General features: G+C 40.8%; 1 protein-coding gene across 2 annotated transcripts in view; it reads left to right on the top strand.

Moving 5' to 3' along the window:
* LOC122664791 (sacsin) overlaps positions 1-26,629 on the top strand; it is a 160,578-nt gene that overhangs the window by 95,915 nt on the left and 38,034 nt on the right. For both annotated transcript variants that reach the window (XM_043860769.1, XM_043860770.1), the window contains 2 exons: positions 2,116-2,336; positions 4,151-4,422. In XM_043860769.1, coding sequence (XP_043716704.1) covers positions 2,116-2,336; positions 4,151-4,422 — 493 coding nt within the window. The remainder of the gene's footprint in view (positions 1-2,115; positions 2,337-4,150; positions 4,423-26,629) is intronic.

Here is a 26,629-nt window from a genome sequence, read left to right on the forward strand (position 1 = left end):
CCTACTAAAGAAAGTAGAGATTTTAATCATTGGGCTTGGAAAAGGAGAAGCAGTCAGAGTTGCGAAAGGGGCGACAGGTACCCAAACTATATTGAGTCAAGCTGAAAAACGTGACAGAAACTGGTGAGAGAAGGGCGCAACTGTTCCATCACATGGGGGATACCGGTTGAAGGAATAGGTTGGCCTTCTCGGAATTTGAACCCCACGGAGCAGGCGAAGTCGGAACTATAGCTATATGTCTAGTGCTCCTAGAAGGGCGATTGCGGGGACCGACAGAAACCAAGACGAGATGACCAAGATTCGAGATCTCGGTTGAGTTGGTGTATTTTTTTTTTTTGGCCCCTGGTTTCGGTGGCCATATGACCAAATTAGGCCATGAAAGTTGCTGTCCAGCCTATTTTAGGCCCTATAAAGATAATGGAACCCTTAAATGTTTAAAAAACTCACTAAAAAATTGTAGTTTGACTTTGGACCAATGGTTGGTAGTCTACGCTTTATATATACAGTGATATGGCCTATCTCATACAATCATTAGTACTAGAACACATAATTCAAGTAAAAAAAACTAAATAAGCATTAGGAATGAAAATACATTAAATCGTGCATTACCTTCAAGTTGCAGTCTCCTCCAAATGATGATGTTGTCAGCAAATCAAGTGCCAAATGTTGTTTAGCAAGAAATTTAATGGATGCAAGCAAGATTGGGTTGTATTTGATAAGGCAATTGAGCCAATGGAGAGTTTTTGGGAAGGCAGTGTTGAAACTCACTGAGAGCAGTGAGACTGGTCGAGATTTTGACCAAAATAATGCACCTTTTTATATGTGGTTTGTAACAGTTTTCCCAAGACGAAACTTCAGTGTGATATCTTGCCGAGATTTCTGAGATATCGGCCGAGAAAATGTACTATTTCAGTATCGAAACCCATCTCGTCTCGAAACTAGATGAAATTGAGATGAGATGGCCGAGACCTCTTACTATGTTTGGGTCTGGAGAAGAATCTGAAGCTCAGGCCTTTTGCTTATGGAGGTCTCGACTCCTTGATTGATGATGGTGCCTCCACTAGTTTGTGTCTGGACCACTAGCATCCCCAAGAGTCCTTCAATTAATTGGCGATAGAGCGATCTACAACTTGGACTCTGACAAGTTGGCCAAGGTTTCAAACATTGTCCAGCATGATGATTGGTCTCGCCCCTCCTCCGCCCAGCTCTCCTCCATCTGGTCTGCAATGTTGAGTATCCCTAGAAGACCCACTAGTAGTGGTGACATTGTTTCTTGGACTGCCTCCTCTTCGGGTCTCTTCAGCTCCAAGTCGGCCTGAGACCTAACTGAGCTCGAGGTCCTGTTACTCCTTGGTGCAATCTGGTTTGGTTCAAATACCACATCCCCTGCCACAACTTCACTACATGGCGAGCCCTTTCTCAAGCCTCCCCATGTAGTCTTTCCTTATTATGAGGCACATCCCTGTTCCTCCCTGCCTTTGTTTGAATGCTCTGAGATGTTGCCCATCTCTTCTTTGACTGCCCCCTCTCCTCTAAGATTTGGACTAGTCTCCTTTGTAGATGTTGGCCTTAGAGAAGAAGACCCTTGCCCTAGGTGGACATGACTTTTGGTCGTATCTCAGTCTGTGATCATGTGGGTTAGCTAGCTTTTGCTGCTGCTATATATCTCATTTAGATGGAACGCAACCTGAGAAGATGGACTACAAATTACAGATCTTTCCAGTAGATTTGGGATTCTATCCTCTTTGATGTCAGATGCTAGTTGTCTATGGCCCCCACAAGATGTGGTCTCACCTAGAAATTGGCTTATTGTTGCCTCTTGGGGTCTCGCCCACTTGTTCTAGCTCGAGTGTGGCTTTGTATTGTTGAATTTGTTTTTTTGAGTTTGTTTCTCTTTCCCCCCTTCTAGGGGCCCCTTGTATATTTTCTCCTCTTGGCAATGAATTTTTTTATTCACCCCAAAAAAATTTCTCTAAACTTTTGTTTTTTGGAACTGAACAAAAATTTAAGACCACATTTTGCCAGAATCTCTACTTTCGGCTAGTAGGACACTAGGACCAGGATGGCAGGATTTATGGACTTGAATTTTTTATTGAACACTGATGTGCTTGTCAGGTACTGATTTGACCGAGAGATTCTCTGATCAATTTAATCCAATGCTTGTTGGACAAAATATGCCATGGTCATCCTTAGATACCACAATTATCCGGATGCCTCTACAATTGGAATGCATGAAGGATGGCCTTGACGATGGTTTTAGTAGAATAAAGCAGATATTTGACAGATTTTTGAAGCATTCAAGTACAACTCTTCTATTCCTTAAGTCGGTATTGCAGGTACAGAATTTTTTTTATGCATGGTAATTTGTCGCGTCTTGCTTTCTTGATATCAATAATTGTGGTAAGTGGGACCCATCTATGCAATATTTATTAGCTGTTTCTGCTAGTATTCCAACTAGTTTAATGGATTGGTCTTGTTTCCTGTCATCTCTTCAGCTCTGAAACTGAATATATATATATATATATATATATATATATTTCTTCAGTTTTACTGAAGTTTTTTTTATTTTTTATTGTTGTTTTAAGTAACTAGTTCATAAGCAATGTTCCTGAAAAACTTAATTGGAGATCGCATATTTTGGATTTGTGCCAGTGTTTTAGATGCAGTTTGTTTGTTCTACAAACTATAAATCTATTTAGATTATCTTGATAGAGACTAGGGTTTCTATTTTCCTTTTCCCCCTTACATCTTAATGATTGACCAGCAACAAGGTTTTAGGTCTCGGTTTCGCCCCTGGTTTCGCCAGACCACAAAACCGAGTTCTGCCGAGATCTCAGCGAGTTGGTGTTTTTTTCCCGTCTTGACTCGGTGGTGGGTTTCAGTGGCCATATGGCCAAGATAGGTGCTGAAACTTGACATCGACCCTATTTTAGCCCTTCTAAACACAATGGAAACATTAGTTTTTACAAATTCAAACCCAAAATGGTACTTTGACTTCGGATTCTAGGTTGGTAGTCTGCGGATAGGTGATCTCTACCCTAGGCTATTTCAGACAATATTTAGAACACATATATTTAAAGTAGAGGTGTAAAACAACTAAATTAAGCATTAGAAATTAAAAAAATGTCGAATCATAAACCATTTAAGCATTAGGCGTCATACTCATAATCATACATGGTGATGTTTTGACGGTTTGATAATAATTATTAGAAACTTGGAATGAGACATAGATTAAACCAATACAAGTTTAAGTGTGCAAGGAGTCCTCCCATTTGAGTAGCTAGTACTGAAACGAGTGTTGGCCCGGATCATCAAACGACCTTGTTGTTGTTGTCGAATCAACCTCTGCTCTTCTTTTTACCTAAAACTGTTCTTGAGATGCAATGTTGCTCCCTCTCTTGATGTTGAAGCTTCAATCTTGAATCTCCATGCTTTAATAGATTTGCCATAACAAAGCACCAAAACCCTCACCTCGAAGTGTTTTTCCTTCACAATAGAGTGAGACGCGAGATTTCGAGTTGAGGTCGAAATCTCGCCGAGAGGGTGCCTTTTATAGCTTGGTTTTGTCCTGAATTGAACCGAGATCGAGATGTACCATGAGATCTCGGTGAGATACCAAGAGCTCGGTCGAGATCTTGCACAAATCCTGTATCGCCTACCGTCTCGTCTCGAGACTTCACAACACCGAGATATTTTCGAGATCTCGGCGGGATCTTATACTATGACCATGATGACTTTGGGAATTGTGACTTGTGTTCTATGAGACACAAGCCCATCTTTATTTATAACAATGAGATATGTGGTACAAAGAGTCAAAGACAATATAGCCCTCATGTAAACAACCACTTACCATACTTGTTTTGGCTGAAATTTGACCCAAGAGATGGGTGTGGGATCTCCTTACCACATGGACCAACCCATGGCTACCCATGTCTGTCACGTGGCAAGAAAAGCATTCCCATGTTACAAAATCCAAATATCTGATGACTTGTAAGCTTTATATATATGTATATATATATAAAGTTTATATGCTGCATCCTTTTAATCATACTGCAGGATGTGTCACATTAATCTTGTGTGCTTCTTCTTTATTAACAAATGTATGGTTTTATTTTTCACACTGCTCTTCAAAATGTTGGATCTGTTTCAGGTATCACTTTCAACATGGGAGGAAGGAAATAAGCACCCTTGTCAGGATTATTCATTTTTTATTGATCCATCATCTGCTGTTATGAGGAATCCTTTTTCAGACAAGAAGTGGAGAAAGTTTCAGATATCAAGGCTTTTTAGTAGCTCAAGTGCTGCCATTAAAATGCACACTATTGATGTGAACATTTTCCACAAAGGAACTAAGGTTGTTGACAAATGGCTTGTTGTGCTTTGCCTAGGATCTGGTCAATCAAGAAATATGGCCCTTGATAGGTGTGTCTTCATAACATTATGAATCTCATTCTTTTTCTCGTCAAAGCATCATGGAGTCATGGACACTGTATTATGTAACATGCGAGGTGTATGTTGTATGTAGTTCCAGTAAAAATAAAATTGCAAACTGTATGCTACAATTTAATAACATGTAATCCGTAGGTATAATGTTGTTGGCCCTTATCAGAACGGTCCACCATTTTGAACCATGTTGACAGTTGGTTTTGCTAACTAACCATTGCTTGTATGTAGAAAGCTATTGTTTTTTGCTTCCACTTCTCAATGAAGATATATCATCAATTGGATGGAAAAAAAGTTTTATTGCTATCCTTCCAATAAATTCTTCTCTCTATTGTGTGCAATTGTACATAGTTCGAGATTTTGATTTCGACCCTGGTCGAAACCAAAATATTTTGGGTTTCGGTCAGATCTATACCATTTAGGCTGCATGTTTTGTTTGACCATTTTGGTGGTCAAATGGCCGTATTTTAGCCCGAAACTTCAAAGAAACCCTAATTAAGTTAAAACTTAAAGGTAGATCGAATCTGGTAAGAGAAGAAGTTTACAGCAAGATGAAGAGGGAGGAAGAAGAAGAAGAGAAGAGAATGGGAGAAATCGATTATGTGTGTTGAGTGATTCTCAACACACATATTAGCTTCATTAATTAAGTCTTCCAAATTACACAAGCTTCCCTAGGGAGGTAAAGGGAAATAAAGAACGTAAAAATACAAGTTAGTCATGTCTTATAACTAGACAGTGACAGAACTACCCCTATATAAGATATTCTAACAACTCTAACACTCCCCCTCAAGCTGGAGAATAAATGTCATACATTCCCAGCTTGCACAATAGAGTACTAAATAGACTAGGAGAGAGACCCTTGGTGAAGATATCTGCTACTTGATCACCTGTCTTCACAAAGGGAGTACAAATGCTCCCAGAGTCCAACTTCTCTTTGATGAAGTGACGATCAACCTCAATATGCTTGGTTCGATCATGTTGAACCGGATTATGGGCAATGCTTATGGCAGCTTTGTTGTCACAATAAAGTCTCATTGGCCCTTCAGTTTCAAAGCTCAAGTCTTGAAGAAGTCTTTTCAGCCATATGAGCTCACATACTCCATGGGCCATGGCCCTAAACTCGGTCTCAGCATTGGATTGAGCAACAACTGGTTGTTTCTTGCTCCTCCAGGTAACTAGATTACCACCCACTAAGGTACAATACCCAGAAGTAGATCTCCTGTCAGAGACTGAACCAGCCCAATCAGCATCTGTGTAGCCTTCAATCTGCAAATGGTCTTGCCTGGCAAATAGAAGACCTTTTTCTGGACAAGATTTCAAGTATCTAATGATGCGATACATTGCATCCAGATGTCCACTCCTGGGAGCATGCATGAACTGACTCACTACTCCAACTGCATAAGAGATGTCTGGTCGAGTCAAGGAGAGATAGATTAGTTTCCCAACTAACCTTTGGTACTTGCTTGCATCTATAAGAGAAGAACCACATTCATCACCAAGTTTATGATTCGGATCAATGGGGGAAGTAGCTGGTTTGCACCCCATCATCCCTGTCTCTTTCAGAAGATCCAAGACAAATTTCCTTTGGCAAATGTTGATCCCTTTCCTTGATCTAGATACCTCATTACCCAAGAAGTATTTCAAGAGTCCAAGGTCTTTGATCTCAAATTGTATAGCCAGATAAGACTTTAATCTATTTATCTCAACAACATCATTCCCAGTCACCACAATGTCATCAACATAGACAATGAGGGCTGTAACTATACCATTACCTCTCTTGATAAACAAGGTGTGGTCAGCTTGACTCTGGTAATACCCATTCTTCATAATGGCTTGTCGAAATCTCTCAAACCAAGCCTTAGGAGACTGCTTTAGGTCATAGAGGGCTTTCTTCAACAAACACACTTTCCCTTCAGCTGAGGGACACTTAAAACAAGGTGGAGGCTGCATGTATACTACTTTTGCTAAATCTCCATGAAGAAATGCATTCTTCACATCTAATTGGTACATTGGCCAATCTTTATTGGCAGCTACTGGAAGAAGAACCCTGATGGAGTTATGCTTGGCTACAGGGGCAAAAGTCTCCTAGTAGTCAATGCCATACACCTGACTATACCCTTTTGCAACTAGCCGAGCTTTGTACCTTTCCACTGTACCATCGGATCTATACTTGATTGTATAAACCCATCTGCATCCAACTGGAGTTCTCCCCCCTGGGAAGATCAACAAGTGTCCAAGTATTGTTCTTCTCTAGAGCCACCATTTCCTCAGTCCTTGCTTGCATTGGATAAGGCCTCTGTGACATTTTTGGGAATGGAAGAAGACTCAAGAGCAGTGGAAAAAGCAACACCTGTAGGAGAAATGGAGTCATAGGAAACAAACTGGGCTATGGGGTTAGTACAGGTTCTCATCCTCTTTCTCATAGCAATGGGAAGATCTAGTTCAGAAGGAGAGGAATTACCTGAGTAAGGAGAATGAAACTGAGGATGTGGATCCAAAGAGGGATTTTGGCAGGGTTGCTTATACCATTGTTGCTTCCCTTTTCCATTCAACAAGGATTCACCTCTTGTGAATACACCATCTTCTTTGAATCTCATACCCTTGTATTCTGTTTCCCTGCTAGCATCAATATCAACAACATCCACTTCTTTGTACTTTCCAATATCAAATAGGAATGGGGAAGTTGAGGTTGTAGGCAAGGGAGATAGGAATGGAATGACATCCGCATTCTGTTCACTGCTAGTACTCTCCCCCTGAACAGAATGGCGAGGGGAAGAAGAAAAAAAAGGAATAGACTCAAAGAAGGTGACATCTTTGGAGAGAAATTGCCTTCGGGAAGGAGGATGGTAGCACTCATACCCTTTGGTGGAATCAGAGTAGCCCAAGAAGATGCACTTGAGAGCTTTGGGATCAAGTTTGGTGCGGGCTGATTTGTTGGCATGTACATAACAAACACAACCAAAGATTCTTGGAGACAAGGGAAAGACTGAGGATTGAGGAGAAAGAAGAGCCAGGGGGGATTTGGAGCCAAGGAGTGGAGTTGGCATCCGATTAATAAGAAAGGCAGCGGTAAGAAGTGCATCAGACCAGAAGGTCTTAGGCACGTGCATGCCAAAGAGAAGACCCCTGGTGATTTCCAGCAAATGGTGGTTTTTGCGTTCAGCCACCCCATTTTGCTGTGGGTGTCAACACAAGCCAGTTGATGGATGATGCCATTATCAGAAAAGAACTGTTGGAGCCCCCCATACATGTACTCACCCCCCTTATCAGATCTAACAATTTTGATGTGAGTACCAAACTGAGTACTGATAAGTTGATAAAAATCCTTAAAAGCATCACAAACATCACTCTTTTGTTTCAACAAAACGGTCCAAGTAGACCGAGAATAGTTGTCCACAAAGGAAACAAAATAACGAAATCCAGATAAAGAAATAGTAGGAGAAGGCCCCCAAACATCAGTATGAACAAGGGAAAAAGGTGCAGTAGATCTATTACCACGATAAGGATAAGATGTGTGACAATGTTTAGCAAAAATACAAGATTCACACTGAAAAACATAAGATGCAGGAAAAGAAGTAAACAAGTGGGGTAACTATCTCCTCATAACAACAAAAGAGGGATGACCCAAACGCTGATGCCAAAGCATAATAGACTCCAAAGTACTACGGTCATTCCGACCACAAACATAAGCTGCAGCAGTAGATTGAGCAGGTAATCGTGGCTTAAGAAGATAGAGTCCTCCTTTCTCAGTCCCACTGCCAATAACCCTCTTTGTCTCCAAATCCTGAAAAACACAATAAGAAAGAAAGAAAGTGACATAACAATGTAAGGATTTGGTTAGATGACTCACTGATAATAGGTTAGTAGCAAAGTCGGGAACATGAAGGACAGACTCAAGGGAAATAGAAGGAGTAACCCGCACATTACCCTTACCAGAGACAGAGGAAAGGGAACCATCAGCAACCCTTCCCTTGTCCCGGCCAGAGCAAATGGAATAGGAATGATAGTACTGGGACATACCAATTATGTGATCAGAGGCTCCAGAGTCAATAATCCAGGTGGGTGCAGTAGGGGTAGCAGATGAGACCTGCAGAGCTAAGGCTGAAGTAGTAGACCCTCCAGAGGTAGAACCAATAGCTGACCCTCCTAGGTGAGACATCAACCGATGTAGGGCTGCAATATCATCCTATGAGAGGGAATCAGGAGTCGGCTGCGGTCCAGGTGGCTCGGACTCGGATGTCACAGAGTGAGCCTTAGCTCCCCCTCGCTTGGCTCCACGGGCACTAGATGAACCACCACGCATACCAGGGGGCTGCCCATGAAGATCCCAACACCGGTCCTTGGTATGTCCAAACTTGCCACGCTGGTCACATTTGTATCTCTCACGGTGATCGCCACGAGATGGCCCTTGGCCTTTCCCCCCACTCTTCCAGTCTCTGTGGGAACTAGAAACAAGAGCAGACCTCTCTGTTGATGGTACAATATCCATTGTGGTCCTCCGGGTTTCCTCCCTTTGCAAATAACTGCGCACATCATCCAGAGATGGAAAGGGAGATCTCCCTATGATTTGCAGGCGAAGAGGCTCATATTCGGGGTTGAGACCACCAAGCAAAATAAGGATCCTTTCCTTTTCTTGACTCCTGTAGACCTTTGCCTGATCATCAGAATTGGATAGCTGGAGATTGTTATAGTGATCATATTCCTCCCACAAGCTAATAATAAAGTTGTAGTACTCAGATATACTCCTATCCCCCTGTTTCATATGAATGATCTTTTGGAGAATTTGATACACTTTTGTTGAATCTCCAACTCTATCAAAAACTCTGGATACACTATCCCAAATATCTTTTGCAGTCTCCTTACTCATAAATCTCCGACCTATCTCAGGTTTCATGGAGAATATCAGCCAAGTCATCATAGTGGAGTTCTCAGTCTCCCACTTGAGATAGCCTGGATCGGTTGTAGCAGGAGCTGTGATAGACCCAGTTACGTACCCCAACTTTCCCCTACTGCGTAGGGACAATTTCACAGAACGGGACCAATCCAAATAGTTGGTATTGTCCAACTTCACAACCAAGATTTGGGTGTTGGGGTTATCAAAGGAAGCCATGGTTGAGAAATCACCACTTGGGCTGCCGGCTGTAATTGGTCCACTGACCTCAGAATCTTGTCCAGACACAGTGGATATAATATGCAAACACTTCAACAATCAAGATAAGTTGTTTGCGCAAGTGGGGAATATACTCAACCCAACCAAGGAAGAAAAAACAATACACAAATGGTACTCAATCAACCAAACCACTAGGCTGAGACCAAGCCTAAGAAACAGTAAGCATATAAAGAGCAAAACAATTGCATAACTCAAACCAAATTCTTCTAGCAGCCAAGAACCTTTAGTTCATAACACCCAATAAGTGCATCAAGATGCAAAGCATTCCATTCTCAATCACATTCAGTCATCCAATACAGCAAGCCTCAAAGAAGGCAAAAAAACAGAGCAGCCGATACCTGTATAGCTGCAAGGAAAAATCAGTAGCAGTCCTCTGATCCTCTTCCTTCAAGAGCAGGCTCTTAGGGCTTCAAAAATGCACTCCCATACGACATAAATGGGATAAGTGTTTGAGTTAAAAAATTACCGCAATCGTACGGGTCAATCGTAGTTACGGGTCGAACACGAGGAGATATACGCCACTCTATTTAACTAACTTAAAAGTAATGCAAAGTGAACCAGATTAAAGTGTTAAATTAAACTAACTGAACTAATGAGAATTAATGCATCCTAACTCATAAGCATCTAACAAAATTAAGGGATTAAATTGTCGTCCTAACACATGAGCATCTAACCTATCAAACTAACGCAAATTGGAAGGAATAAAAACAAAATATAAAACTAACGCAAATTGAAAGTAATGAAAGTGCAGCCACACATCCACAACCACATAAACAAAATAACCACATAAAAAAAAGAAATAAAAGAAATAGAGGGAGAAGAAGAAGAAGAAAGAAAGAATGAGATAGAGGAGAGGGAGAATGAGATTGAGAGTTTAGAGAATGCAAACCTAGATGTGCTTGAACTGGATTAATTGAAGAAGCTTGAATGAATACTTGGTGAACTTACCATGGCCTCCTCTTCTAAATCTCCAAGTCTTGTCATCAACATAGGAGCTTAGACTAGGAAGCTTTAAACTAAAACTATTACAACCATATTGAAGACATTAAAGTATAAACTAATCCTATTACAACCATTAACTAATCTTATGAAAGCAAAATTAAGAATTTGAAAGAACTAATCTTATGAAATCAAACTAAGAACTAAAGCCAAAAATAGGAGAAGAAGAGAAAATTCCACTAAGTGAATGAACTAAAAATTACACTAAAAACTGAATTAAAATTGAACTAGAAACTAGCTAAAAACTGAACTAAAAAACTAACTTCTTACAACCCAGAGGGCAAGGGGTACTTATAGGGGGCAGAGAGGAGAAGAGAGAAGAGGGAAGTGTAGGAGAAATATTCCCTAAGAAAAGAGAATATTCTCTTCTTCTTCCTCTTTTACAATGCCTTTAATCCTAAGAAAAAAGGAAAAAAATAGAAAGAAGAAGAAGAGAAGATTGTTTAAATAGACCTTTTATTTCTAGAAAAGTAAACTTCCAATTCTAACAAGTGCTTCTTTTTCTTTGTAGATATCTTCTCCAAGCAATAAAATCAAAGCATCTTTGATTTTCAACTTTCTATAGGTGAGAGAATATCTTTCAAAATAAATCTATCCCAAGTAGAATTCCAGAAGTGCCCTTGAGAAGTTGGAGGGGAGAGACAGTGATGACTAGAATTCCACTCATAATTAATGAAATGCCAAATCTGTCCTTCAAAAAACGTGGAGCATGGGGTGCTTATATAGGCCTCACCATTGTGTTCCTTGCGAAAAATCACCCAACATAGACCTAAATTTCGTCCAATTTGGAGTTCGGAAGCCCAAGATATCTCAAGTTGAAGTTGGACTATCCAGAGCCTTCCAAATGGAATCTCTCGGCTACAGCAAGCATAACTTCTGATTATTGTGCTAAAACCCCTCAAATCCGAACTTCCGCTTTACTTTGTCCCTGGCCGATTTTTGATAATTACAAACAAACCCCTGCAGACCATTTTCGATCGTCGTTACGAAAACGGCTATAACTTCTTCGTTTCAACTCGGAATCAAGTGCTGTTTGAACCTTTGTGAAGCTGACTCAATGGGCTATGCATCCAAGCCATTAACACCTCTAAACAGCTTAAAAACATTTCCTTAGCATCATCTCCTCCATTTTCACAAGAATTCACCTAAACCCTGAAAAGCATAAGAAAGCACCGAGTAACTCTGTCCAATGTGGTAAAATGTATGCTTTATGCCCTAAGATTTCACACAAATGTGCTCATCAACAAGTTCCAAGGCCAGCCAAGCTGCCAAAGGTAGGATCGAATCTGAGACAGTCCAAGGCTGGCGGAAAAACAGGGTCTGTTTCCAAGATTTCAAAACATCTGGAAGCTAAGTAGTATTCCCTTTCAACAAACAGGAGATTTGGGGTCTGAAACAACTCCCCTAGACGATGCAACTCCAATAGGTCTCATGCCAAGATATGGAGAAGAGAAGGAGAACCAAGAAGAAACTTCACAGGCTGGCGGTAACTTGGCAGTCTTCTTCAATGGCTTCAAATCACCCTCAGCAGCTCCTAAACTCTCTCCAACTTAGAGAATACCACTCCCAAGACTGTAAGGAGTATAGTATCTCACATATACAGCCTCTAATGGAACCCCCTTTACATTTATAGGGTTCCAAAGAGAGGAGAAGATGATCACTGAGCTCAGCCGACTCTCAAACCAGAGATGTTGGCTCTGATACCAAGTTAAAACTTTAAGGTAGATCGAATCTGGTAAGAGAAGAAGTTTATAGCAAGAAGAAGAGGGAGGAAGAGGAAGAAGAAGAAGAGAAGAGAATGGGAGAAATCGATTATGTGTGTTAGAGTGATTCTCAACACACATATTAGCTTCATTAATTAAGTCTTCCAAATTACACAAGCCTCCCTAGGGAGGTAAAGGGAAATAAGACAAGAAAGTAAAAATACAACTTAGTCATGTCTTATAACTAGACAGTGACAGAACTACCCCTATACAAGATATTTTAACAACTCTAACAAATTAAGGATCTTTAAACGTATTAGAACCTTAAGACTATAAAACAAACATACCCAAAATAGTAGTTTGGTTTCTGAGCCTAGGTTGCTAGTGTACGCCGTACCTTGCTGTATAGTTTCTCTAAGATAGAGAATTCTACACCTAATTTAGTACTAGAACACACGAAATTCAATTAAAACAACTAAAATATGCATTAGGAATGGAGAAAAACCATTTAATTGTACACTAACAAGTAATTAAGTACAACTGGTGAAACATCTACGAAACCGTTCCTCCAATTCTATGTTAGTACCACATAAAGTTTTGTGGAGCCTTGAAACCTCTAGAAGATTGTTTCCATCAGTGAAATGTTCTTCTGACTCTTATCACAAAAGACGGCCATGTTATGGTATACTTGAAGAAATGCTCGAAGTCCAACATAGTAGCCTGATATGTGTCATCATCAACATACTCTTGGTAGTTCAACTTAGGATTTAAATATAGAATCGGGAAGATGATACAAATGTAGACCCACTATAGCTGCTTGGTGGACTGAGCTGATATGGTTGCCGGGTATGAGAAGATGCTATCCACAAAAGACGACCCAGCCTGTAACTGACCCTCAGATGCACTAGGGAATGGAGAAGAAGAGGTATACTAGTCTTAACTACCATACCCACCATCCGTGGCAGTGGAGCCCTCTGTGGAAAATGAGGGTGACGCCACTGTCCTGTCTATCCATACCCACCATATTCACTACTCTCCTCCAAGCTCAGGCTTCCAAGTGTGTTGGAAAAGCTCGTACATCTATCCATAGTTGTCAAGAAGTCGCCTTGGTCGCCTAGGCGAGTACATTGGTTGTCTTATTGGTGTCGCCTTGCTTCCAAGCCCCCTCCAATGCCTTGGGTTGTCTATACATCGTGACAACTATGCATCTATCTCCATGCTGTCATCCTTCCCATCTGGTTTGAACCGGGGGCACTGGTCTCTTGAGTAACCTGAACGTGTGGGGGTACATCCATCCTCGTCTGTATTCCTCCCTTCATGAGGCCAGCTATGGCCTTCTGCACCTCACTAGGGACCCTAGGGCATTTGGCCACATCCCTTTGTCCACCAACTAGATGCGACTTAAGTCTATCGGCCCACCTCCCATGATCTTTGTCCCATTGTAATTGCATTGTGACTTTTTTTGTCATTTCCAATGGTCGTACCATGCTTCCATGTAATGACTCCCCATCTCCTCCTTGAGCAACCATTAAGCAATCTTCTTATTTTGTTGCAACAAAAAATGCCACATTATTAGCTTTTCTATATCAATTAAAATTCTTAAAACAACAATAAAGCTCTTTCCTAATTTTTACCTAAATCTCATATTTTTTTCCTAATTAAAATTATATTTTTTTTTTCAAAATAATAATGCCTTAACTAACCAAAATTTTTTTTTTGGATGAATAAAAATTTAATTACGAAGAAAAGAGAGGGAATACACAAGCCGAAGCTAGAGACTAGATGGGGCGCAAGATAGAAATAGGGATGCCCCAGGAGACAACAATGAGCCTATTCCTTGGGGAATCCTTCACATCCTTAGGGGGGAGGGAACTAACCAAAATTAAGTATGGAGCAACTCATTAATCGTCATTTTATGATGAAAAGATAGAAACAATGCTTCTAGAATTTTTCGTGATTTTTCAAACCAAAACAGAACATTTCCTGCAAATTTTTTCTTTATTTCTGAAAATTTTTAATTATTTTTATTTTCAAAAAAGAGAAAAAGAACTTTCAAGGGAAAAAATAATTTTCAGTTAGAAAAATAAAATCGACACCATGAAAAGCCTTAGATCGGCCAATAATCTCTAACATGTATAAAATCTAGCCCCAACCAATTTATAGACCCTATTTTTTTTAAAATTTTTTTTGTAAGAAAAGTAATTTTTAACCAGAAAACTAAATCTGATGCCGTGAAGGTGTAGATTGGGTTACGGTGTTTAACATATAAAAAATTGAAGATGAACCGCTAAATATTTACCCTATTTTTTGCAAACATAAGTTTGGGGATAATGGGTATACCTCCAATCTGGAATCTTGCACAAATCTTACTTAAATTCGACAAATTATCATTGTAGATGCATTGTAGACTTGTAGTAGTCCCCAACACCTTCCACCAAGATATACACGTAAGGCCATAGTTGTCACGATATCTAGGTGATCCAGAGCGTTGGAGGGGGCCTGAACGCAAGGCGACCAAGGCGACTGTAGTTGTCAAGACGCTAGTACACCAAAGTGACACCTTGATAACTATAAGGCAGGAAAAAAACCAAATTTAGGTTTTTTTATTATTTTAAATTTCCTCTCTTACTGTCAAAACCAGTGAAACTTATGAAATGGGTCAAAATTTTGGCCCATTTCAATCAAAACAATGCTTTTATAACCACTATTATGTACAAAATGATACCGAAATCCAAAATGTCACTGAAATCTGACCGAATCCACAGAAATCTAGATCGAAATCTTGAAAGCTGTTAAATTGTATGGTGTATACTGTGGGGGTATATTGGGTACTTTACTATGTATTTTTCCTTTTAGTCATAGTAAGGGTACCAGTGTAATTTTCCTCTTTGAGGCTTCTATTATATATAGAAGCTTGGATGGTCTAACAGAATGTTATCGTGGACTTGGTATTAGCGCAGAGAGCTAATACCGAGAACACAATGAGGAAGGGTATTCTAGTCTATTTAGTTATTAGGTTATGTCTTTTATTTTATTAGTGTGTTTACTGTTTTACCCATTTAGTATTTTCATAATGAAGGTTTAGAGGAAGAGGATCACATGTCGTGAAACTTTCTCTAATTTCTGCAGATTCTCTTCTCTCTTCGCTCTCGGTTTCTCTTCTTCTTCTTCCTTTTTTCTTCATTAGTTTACATGGTATCAGAGCAGTAAGGACTGCTATAATTTTCGTGGCTCACTACTTCCCTTCTGTACAGCATTCGATTGAAGTTTTGAGTATTGGTTGAAGACTTGAAGCCCTTGCGGTTTCTTCTATCCTTTGTTTGAAGGGGTGCAGCACCCTATGCTGTTTTTTGGATTTGTTTAGAGACTAGTTCGTGGTATGAATTAAGAACTAGGTCTCTCTTTTTGTTTGAGGAATATTTGAAGGTGATTTTCATGAAGTGAAGATTCTGTCAGGGTTTTGGTTGAGGAGATCGATTGCTGCCTCCACTGTCTTTATCGGATTTTATCAGGGTTTTTATCTGAGGGACTTGATTGTTGTCTTTGTTGCTTCTATCGACTTCTATCAAGGTTCTTCAATGTCTATTGATTTCTGTCCCTGTTTTCAGCATTCTTTATTGTACTTCATCTTCACTTCATTAAGCATATCATGGGTGATGAATTGAAATCTGTTGAGGGTTCAAAGTTAGTAACAACTGAAATTTTTTCTTCCTCTTCCAATCGTATTACCGAGAAGTTGGAAGGGGTTATCAATTTTTTGCAATGGAAGAAAATTGTTCAGCTAGTGTTAACTGGCTGTGATCAGCACAAACACCTGTTCGATGCTAAACCTGAGAAAGACTCTTCATGGGAAACAGTTGATGCTCAAATTTTGGGATAGCTGCTGAATTCTATGGATCATCAAATTGTAGACTTGGTGACACACATTGATACAGTGAAGGAGTTGTGGGAGTACCTTAATGTTTTGTATTCTGGACAAAACAACCTTTCCCGCATTTATGACTTGTCTCAGGAGTTCTACAGAGTTGATAGGAAGGGTTGTTCTTTGACCCAGTACTTTGCTGATTTTAAGAGAATGTATGAAGAGCTTAATTCTTTACTTCCTATCACTGCCAATGTGGAACAGATGCAGAATCAGCGGGAACAATTTGCTGTTATGGGATTTTTGGGAGGCCTTGGGAAGGAATTTGACTCTGTTCGCTCCCAAATTCTTGGTGGTGACAAGGTTGCCACTTTGTCTGAAACTTTTTCCAGGGTTCTTCGCGTTTCTTGGGAGAACACTACTGATAGTGATACTTCAGCCCTGGCTTCTTTTCCATCCAACCGTATGCCCAATGGTGGGGCTGGTAGTGGTGGTAATGTTAGTTCTAGTGGTGGTGGTGGTGGTGGGGCTGGTTCTTCTAGTAAGGCACCTACCTTGGGGACTCAGGGTACCTCTGATGTTTCTGGTGGTTCAGTGCGCACTTGTCATCATTGTGGTCTTCCAGGACATATCCAACGTTTCTGTTGGAAACTTCATGGCAAACCAACTCAGCAACAGTTTGCCAATTCTGCTACAGCTGATGCTCCTGTTTCTCCACAGCCTGAGGGTAAGACTGTGAAGATGTCTGATGATGAATATGCCCGTTATACACAGTTTCAGATTTCTCAACCAGCCCAGCCTCCAACTGCGACCTTTGTTCAGACAGGTAATGCCACTGCATGCCTTTCGACTGTCTCTTCCCGTCCCTAGATCATTGATTCAGGGGCCTCCGAGCACATGACTGGCGTTTCAAGTATACTTTCTTCTTTTCAGCAATCCTCTTCAAGTGTCACTTTAGCTAATGGTTCCTTGGCTAAGGTGACTGGTACTAGTACTGTCCATATTACACCTTCCCTTTCTTTGTCTTCTGTTCTTTATGTTCCTGATTTTCCTTTTAATCTTTTCTCTGTTAGTCGGTTTATTAAAACCCACAACTGTTCTGTAACCTTTTCTTCTGACTCTTGTGTATTTTAGGATCTTTCGTCGAAGAGGATGATTGGTAGAGGTCGTGCATCAGGGGGACTTTACATACTTGAGGACACTTCATCTATGGCATGTACCGGTGTGGCGTCACCCCACCAGATTCATTGTCGTTTGGGTCATCCTTCGTTAGAGAGTTTGAAGCTTCTTGATGGTTGTTTTCAGTTAATTTCTAGTTTTAATTGTGAGTCGTGTCAGTTTGGGAAACTCCACCGTGCGAGTTATCCTCCAAGAGTCAATAAACGGTCTGACCAACCACTGTCTTTAGTTCATTCAGATGTTTGGGGTCCATGTCCTGTTGTTTCTACTTTGGGGTTTCGTTACTTTGTCACTTTTGTTGATGATTATTCCAGGGTTACCTGGATCTATTCAATGAAAAATCGTTCTGAGTTATTTCTATATTCTGTGCATTTGTGACTGAAGTGAATAATCAGTTTTCACACTCTTTGCGTGTTCTTCGTAGTGATAATGCTAAAGAATATTTTTCTGCTCCTTTTATTGAATTTATGACTCAGCGTGGTATTATTCATCAGTCCTCTTGTGCCTACAACCCCAGCAAAATGGTGTGGCTGAGAGGAAAAATAGACATTTGATGGAGGTTACTCGTTGTCTCTTGTTTGAGATGAAAGTGGCTAAATCCTTTTGGGCAGATGCTGTTTTAACCTCGTGTTATCTTATTAATCGTATGCCTTCTTCGGTTTTACGGGGTGGTATTCCTTTTTCTTTGTTGTTTCCTTCTGCACCACTGTTTGTTTTGCCACCACGTGTGTTTGGTAGTGTTTGCTTTATTCGTGATCATCGTCCGGGTGTTTCCAAGTTGGATCCCAGAGCTCTGAAGTGCATGTTTGTTGGTAATTTTCGCACTCAAAAGGGTTATCGTTGTTATTCTTTTGACTTGCGAAAATATTTTGTTACAGCTAATGTATCTTTCTTTGAGTCTACACCGTTTGTTCATTCTTCTAGTACTGTGTCTGACTTGGATGTTGATATTCCTGTTACTGTTGTTCGGTCTACTGTTCACCATGCTCCGCAGGCTGCCTCATTACCGGCACCTCAACCTAGTGTGTTTCAACGTCACCAATGGAAAGTATGTGCTTGGACCCCTGCTACATCGACTTCTACACCGTCTCCTACTTTGCTGCCAGATCCTGTGATAGGTACTGATCCTCCACCTTTGGAACCTTCTTCTGACCCTGATATTCCTATTGCTCTTCGTAAGGGGGTTAGGGCTTGTACCCAACACCTCATTTCTAACTTTGTTTCCTATGATAGTTTGACTTCCGTTTTTCATTCTTATTTACATATTGTTGAGAACCATCCTGTTCCTAAGTCTGTCGCAGAGGCATTGTCTAGTCCTGGTTGGAGGGCTGCTATGGGTGAGGAATTATCGCCTTTGGAAGAAAATCAGACTTGGGATCTTGTTCCCTTACCTTCGGGCAAGATTGCTATTGGTTATCGCTGGGTGTATGTGGTGAAGGTGAACCCTGATGGGTCCTTGGCTCGCTTGAAAGCCCGTCTGGTTGCCAAGGGTTATGCCCAAGTATATGGTGTGGATTACTTGGATACATTTTCTCCTGTGGCCAAGCTTACGTCTGTTCGTATTCTGATATCTCTGGCTGCTACTTATCATTTGCCCTTATATCAGCTTGATGTCAAGAATGCATTCTTGCATGGTGATTTACATGAAGAAGTTTATATGGAGCAACCTCCTGGGTTTGTTGCTCAGGGGGAGTCTGACTTGGTGTGTAAATTGAAGAAATCTCTCTATGGGCTGAAACAGTCCCCTAGAGCTTGGTTCGACAGGTTTACTGAAGTTGTGTTAGAATATGGGCTTACATGATGCGATAGTGATCATTCTGTATTTTTCCGCTGTTCTGGAGGTGGAAAATTGTTTCTTGTGGTCTATGTTGATGATATAGTCATCACAGGAGATGATGTTTCTGGAATTGATGGTTTGAAGGCACACTTGCAACAGAAGTTTCAGACCAAGGACTTAGGTAAGCTGAAATATTTTTTGGGTGTGGAAGTTGCTCAATCAAAGAAAGGGATCTTGCTCTCACATCGGAAATATGTTCTTGATCTTCTGTCAGAAACAGGAATGCTAGGCTCTAAACCTCTAGATACTCCTATGGATCCTAATTTAAAACTTGTTGCAGAGGATGGTGAAATTTTAGGTGATCTAGAAAAGTATCGGAGACTTATTGGGAAATTGAACTATCGCACAGTGACTAGGCCTGATATAGCTTTTCCAGTTAGTGTGGTGAGTCAGTTTTTGTCTGCTCCTCGGACATCTCATTGGGAGGCTGTTATGCATATTTTACGCTATCTCAAAAAGGCTCCTGGACGTGGTCTTCTCTACAGTGATCATGGTCATGGGCGGATAGCAGGTTTTTTAGATGCTGACTGGGCAGGATCTCCGGTTGATAGACGATCTACTACAGGTTACTGTGTATTTGTTGGTGGAAATTTGGTGTCCTGGAAGAGTAAGAAACAGACAGTTGTTGCCCGCTCCAGTGCAGAGTCAGAGTACAGGGCTATGGCACATGTTACCTGTGAGTTGATGTGGGTAAAGCAATTAATGACTGAACTTGGCTTTGTTGATAGTGCTCCAATGAAACTGTGGTGTGACAATCAAGCTGCTGTCCATATTGCTTCAAATCCGGTGTTTCATGAGAGGACGAAACACATTGAGGTTGACTGTCATTTCATTCGAGAGAAGTTACAACAAGGTTTAATTTCTCCTGGCCATGTCCGTACAGGAGAACAACTTGCAGACATGTTCACAAAATCTTTGGGGAGTGCAAGAGTGAATTATATTTGTAACAAGCTGGGCATGATTGACATCTATGCTCCAGCTTGAGGGGGAGTGTTATCGTGGACTTTGTATTAGCGCAGAGAGCTAATACCGAGAACACAATGAGGAAGGGTATTCTAGTCTATTTAGTTATTAGGTTATGTCTTTTATTTTATTAGTGTGTTTACTGTTTTACCCTTTTAGTATTTTACATAATGAAGGTTTAGAGGAGAGGATCACATGTCGTGAAACTTTCTCTAATTTCTGTAGATTCTCTCCTCTCTTCTCTCCCGGTTTCTCTTCTTCTTCTTCCTTTTTTCTTCATTAGTTTACACACAACATTCAAGCATTTTAGCTCTAAACTCTTTTTCTCATCTTCTCTTCTAACATGGTATCAGAGCCATAAATTTGATTTAGGTTTCTCCCACCATTCTATCACAAACCCTTCATCACACTTTCCTTCTTCCACCTTCCCTTCTTCCTTTTGTCCTTCTAACCTATGACAGGGCAGCACTAATGAGGTGATTCTTATGAATCTAGTTGCTGCCTTATACCAACCTCGATGAGATAAACAATCATTCCCTGCAAGAATCAATTTGAGAGTCTTCCCACTTTTCTGCGATTTTTTGAATCTTCCTACTCTGGAGTTTGAGTCTACATCAACATTGAAGATCAATTCTCCTCCTTTTTGAAGATCAAGTACTGCACCTGTGGAAGCATCCATCATTGCTTGCAAGAGTGAAGATCAATTATCGATTTCAGGTTTTAGGGTTTTGAACAAAACCCTAACTTCATCGATTTCAGCTTTTCCCTTCTCAGATCAAGCTAATATTTTGAGACCTTCACCATCATAAAAGAGGAACTCGATCTCAGTTCCAGCCCTTTCTGCCCAGTTTTTGGTGTGAACCTTATTTCTATTTTCTAAGATTTTTTCTTAAAACCTTGGGAAGATCGATCTCACTCATCTCTCATCAACAGCAGTTTATTTTTGGAGGAGTGTTTCACACTTTCACCTCAGCAATAGGAGTACTCGATCCAAATTTGAGCCCTTTCTATTGGGTATTTTTGGAGTTATTGCTGTGACTTTTTTTAGAAATCATTTTGTGTTGCTGCTGATTCTGAAGATTTTTTCGGATCATCATGACTGGTTCAGACCTTACCTCCACTACCTCTGGTTTTGATGGACAACCTAGGAGTGATTATCTTCCTTTTGCAGCTGTGATTAAGCTCGACAGCACCAACTACTTGATATGGTCCAGATCTACCTACTTGACTATGGTCGAGGCCTCACTGGACACATCACTGGCACTACTGTGAAACCAACTGCAGAAGGTCCTACTCAGGAAAGATGGGTTGCTAATGACTCCCCATGGTGATGTCCTTGCTCAACTCTATGCAAACTGATCTCTCTAGTGTGTACTTGTTGCTTGATACTGCTGCCCAGATCTGGGCTGCTGCAAAGGAGACATATGGTCAGGTTGGGAATGATGCCCAGGTGTATGAACTCCGTAAGAAGGTTCATGACACCACCCAGAAGGATTTATCTGTCTCTCAGTATTGGGCTGTCCTATGTGTTGTCTTTGTGGGAATGTTGTGGAAGATATTGACCGTCTCTTCTTTGCCTGCTGCCCTCTCTCCTCTTCCATTTGGAAATGCATCTTAGCTAAATATTGGCCTAGATGTCGGAGAATTATGCCCTTTAATAGAGAGTGGATTTGGGTAGATATGTCCTTTGCTGGATCCTCTATCTGCGATATTGTTGGTAAATTGACTTTTGTGCTGTCATCAATCACATTTCGATGGAATGTAATATCAAGAAATGGACCTCCAACCCTCGGCCTCTCCATCAGATTTGGGATTCCATTTCTTTTGAAATTAAAGCTAAGCTCTTGGCTGTTCCCTCTATTTGTAATGACACCCCATGGAACCAGCATATTTTTGTATCATGGGATCTTCCCGCTGTCTCTCTCCAAGCCTCTACCTCCTCTGTTTGAGGCTCAGGTTCTTCATGTATTATTTGGTTTTTTCTTCTCTCCCTCTTTGAGAGCTGCTGTAGTTCTCCTTCTCTTTGGTAATGAATTTATTTATTCACCAAAAATTAAAAAAAAAAAAAGGGTGAAAGTTTTGGATAATGAATAGGGGCTATTTTTAGCATACTTTGGTCAGATACTATTCAGAGCAGTTTTTTGCAGTGTCCAAAAGAATGCTATTGATTAAATGGTTTATGATTTCTTTAATCAGTTGCATATATATCTTCTACCTTGTTTCTGTAACCTTGATCTTGTATTTTGCTTATAGACAGTAATGCTTTTCTACTGTAGTCAAGTATAGACATGGTTCAAAATCTCGCGATATTTCGCCGAAATATCGTTTAATTTCGTATATCTCGAGCTTACTGAGATGCGAAATCAGGTCGAAATGAAAAAATACCATATTTCGTCGATATCTCGATATCTCACGAGATATTGACGAAATAAGGTATTTTGGCTTAAAGTGTCACGTGAAGGGGGGCTTTAATACAATATTTCGTAGATTTCGGTCCATATTTCGACCGAGAGCTGCATTTGCTAAGGAATTTCAGTCTTTTGCCTATTCTTCCACTCTTCCAAGCTCTCATCCAACACTCTAGCCATTGTTCAAGCACATTGTTGTTGGATTTTCGCGGAGGGTCATCTAAGCTCATCATCCAAGCCTTTTTCCACTATTTAAGGTAAATTCTTTTTCTCTAAAACTATTTTTTTGAAAAGACTATGTACAAATTTTGTTGGATGGTGATGATATTAATATATGTTAGACACCGGAGGCCGATCTATAGCCTCACGGTGTCGAAATTTGTTTTCCATATGTAATTTTTTTTTTTAATTTTCTGGTTTTAAAAATTCATTTTCCTACAATTAAAATAGGAAATAATTAGGGGTAATATGACTTAGTGTATTGCCTTTAAGGCTTTAAGCGAGTGATTGAATATTATGGAGTTTATGAGAATCATGGTGTAGAAACAGATTTAAATTAGGTTAATGCTTGGATGATTAGTTCATCCCAAGCACATTGTATTTATAACTATAATGAAATAGTAAAAATAATTACATAAGCAATGTGGGATAAAACCACATAAGAAACTAACAAATAATAAAGGAAAAAAGTCCAGAATACCCCCACGGTATTCTGGCCCAATATAACTAACACTCCCCCTCAAGTTGGAGCATATATATCATGCATGCCCAACTTGACTAAGATAGGATGAAACAGCTTGCTACTCAATCCCTTAGTGAACACATCAGCTAGCTGATCAGAAGACTTCACAAAGGGAACACAAATGAGGCCAGCTTCAAGCTTCTCTTTAATGAAATGTCGGTCAACCTCCATATGTTTCGGCAATCATGCTGGACAGGGTTATGAGCAATACTAATAGCCGCTTTATTGTGACAATAAAGCATCATTGGAAGATGGACAGCAACACCAATATCCTGCAATAACCCTCTAAGCCACAGAAGTTCACAAATTCCTTGTGCCATTGCGCGGAATTCGGCTTCAGCACTAGACCTTGCCACAACATTCTGCTTTTTGCTTCGCCGAGTGACAAGGTTTCCACCCACAAAGGAACAGTAGCCAGAGATAGATTTCCTGTCAGGAGAACCAGCCCAATCGGCATCAGTATAGGCTTCAACCTTCAAGTGACCATTGGCAGATAGAAGAATTCCCTTTCCTGGAGCAGACTTCAAGTACCTCAAAATACGACGGACCGCATCCATATGAGAGGAATATGGATCGTGCATGAACGACTCACCAAACTCACAAAGAATCGCAATGTCGGGCGTGTGTGGGAAAGGTAGATTAGTTTGCCTACTAACCGCTGATAGGCACCCTTGTCAACCGGCTCACCCTCTTTCTCCCTAAGTTTCGTAGTAGCTTCCATAGGAGTATCTAAAGGATGACAGCCAAGTAGCCCTGTCTCAGTCAATAGATCAAGGACATATTTTCTTTAAGAAAGAAAGATGCCCTTTGAAGATCGAGCAACTTCTATCCCTAGAAAATATTTTAGGGGACCAAGATCTTTGACCTCAAACTCACAGCCAAGAAAAATTTTCAAATCCCTGATTGCAGCATCATCATTACCAATGATCACAATATCATCCACATAGACTACGAGAAGAGTAACATTGTCACCAAGTCGTCTGATAAACAAAGTGTGATCAGCATTGCTCTGCGTGTAACCTGCTGAAATCATAGCCTTATGAAATCTGCCAAACCAGGCCCTGGGTGACTGCTTCAAGCCATAAAGGGCATGCTTCAATTTACACACCTTACCCTTAGTCCTGTCATCAGAGAAACCAGGTGGAATGTCCATGTATACCTCCTCCTGAAGCTCCCCATGGAGAAAGGCATTTTTGATATCTAACTGCTGAAGACCCACCCAAGATTTGCAGCACAAGATAATAACACCCTGACAGTGTTGAGCTTTGCCACTGGTGCAAAGGTCTCCTGATAGTAAACTCCATAAGTCTGAGTGAACCCCTTTGCAACCAAACGTGCCTTGTACCTGTCCACCGAACCATCAACCTTCTGTTTAACTACGACGACCCATCTACAGCCCGCTGGTTTTTTCCCTGGAGGAAGAGCCACAAGATCCCACGTATTATTTTTGTGTAGTGCTTTCATTTCTTCCAACATTGCTGTCTTCTACTTTCCATCTGTAGATGCTTCCTGCCAATTTCTAGGAACCGAAACAGAGGAAAGAGAAGATACAAATGCACGAAAAGAGGGAGAAAGAGAGTTATACGAAACAAAATGAGATATGGGATGTAAAGTGCAAGTCCTAGTACCTTTGCGAAGTGCAATAAGTAGGTCGGAAGGATTACCAGGAGATGTAAGATCTATGTCTGGAGCTGGCAATTGGATGGGTACTAGTGCTATAGTGGGATGCAACTGCCCTCTTGTGGACCTTCCCCTTGTATAGGTGATCATGTTGGAGTTGTCAATTCTCTTCTGAAATTCACCAATAGTTCTCTGGACCGGAGTCTGCTCCCCCTGAGTAGGAATATTAACAACACTATTTTCTATGGTCTCCCCCTGTAAAGGATTCCCATTAGGTGAGGGAGGAACAGCCAGAGGTTGTTGGGAGGTCTCCAAAGTAGGATGGGCAGCATCCAAGGGTGGATGGGAAGCATCCAAAAAGGGCTGGACAGCAGCCGTGGGTGGTAAAGAGGGCTGGGCAGCCAGAGGCTCCTCAGGTTGAGGAATCTCGAAAGCCACATCTTCACCAGCACTCTCCCCCTGAAGAGGTGGCGAAGAATAATAAGAAAGGGATTCATGGAAAACAACATTCATGCTAACCATGGTACGGCAGGAAGGGGGATGGTAACATTTATAGCCTTTCTGGGTTGGAGAATAACCCAAGAAAATACAACGGAGTCCTCGGGGTTCAAGTTTGCTGGGAGATTTAGTGTCTCGAGCATTACACACACAACCAAACACCTTGGGAGGCACAATAAAGGAGGAATTACCAATTAAAACATCAGAGGGGCTACGGGAGTAAAGTACCCGAGATGGCAGCCTATTGATGAGATACACTGCCGTGATAACCGCATCCCCCCAATATTGAGACGGGACATTCCTCGCAAACATTAAGGCTCTGGCCATTTCTAACAAAGTGGCGGTTTTTCCTTTCGCCACACCATTCGGGGGGTATCAACACAACTAGTCCGATGAATGATGCCATGGTCAGCCAAATATTTTTGAAATTGTGATTTCAGATACTGCTCCATTATCACTTCTCAATATTTTGAGAGTAGCCTGGAACGAGTTTGGACCATTTTATGAAAGTGTTGAAAGCATGAAAAAACTTGATTTTTGGTGTGCAAGAGGTAGACCCATGTGTTCCTAGAATGACAATCAATGAAAGATACAAACCACCGATGGCCAAAAATAGAGGGTTTACGATTAGGGCCCCAAACATCGAATGCACTAACTCAAAACAAGAAGAACTTCTTTTATTTGAAATAGGATAATTTGAACGTGTCTGTTTGGCGAACACACGCCTCACAAAAAAAGTCATCCTTAGTATGTAGGGTGACCAAACTAGGAAAAAATGTGCTAAAATTCCTAAAGGGGGGTGACCTAACCTAGAATGCCACTGGTAGAGTTCAGAAGAGACCATGGAGTTCTGGTGTAGTGGAGAAGGTAATGGTGGTGGAGAGAAGCGACCATCATCAAGCAGGTACAGCCCACCGTGCACTTTACCCAATCCAATCGTCTTCCCAGAGGCCAGATCCTGAAACACACAATGAGAAGGAAAGAAAGTAACTTTGTAGTTAAGATCACGAGTAATACTACTAATGGAAAGAAGATTAGTAGTAAAATTAGGGATGTGCAAAACAGAAGTTAAGGGAAGGGAGGAGGTGCAGTTGATAATTCCCTTTCCAGAGATAGATGAAAGAGAACCATCGCCTACCTTGACCTTGTCCTTCCCGAAGTAGGAGAGTATCGATGAAACAAACTAGAGGAACCGGTCATATGAT

The sequence above is a fragment of the Telopea speciosissima genome, chromosome 6 (genome assembly GCF_018873765.1).
Source record: "Telopea speciosissima isolate NSW1024214 ecotype Mountain lineage chromosome 6, Tspe_v1, whole genome shotgun sequence".
Lineage (NCBI taxonomy): Eukaryota > Viridiplantae > Streptophyta > Magnoliopsida > Proteales > Proteaceae > Telopea > Telopea speciosissima.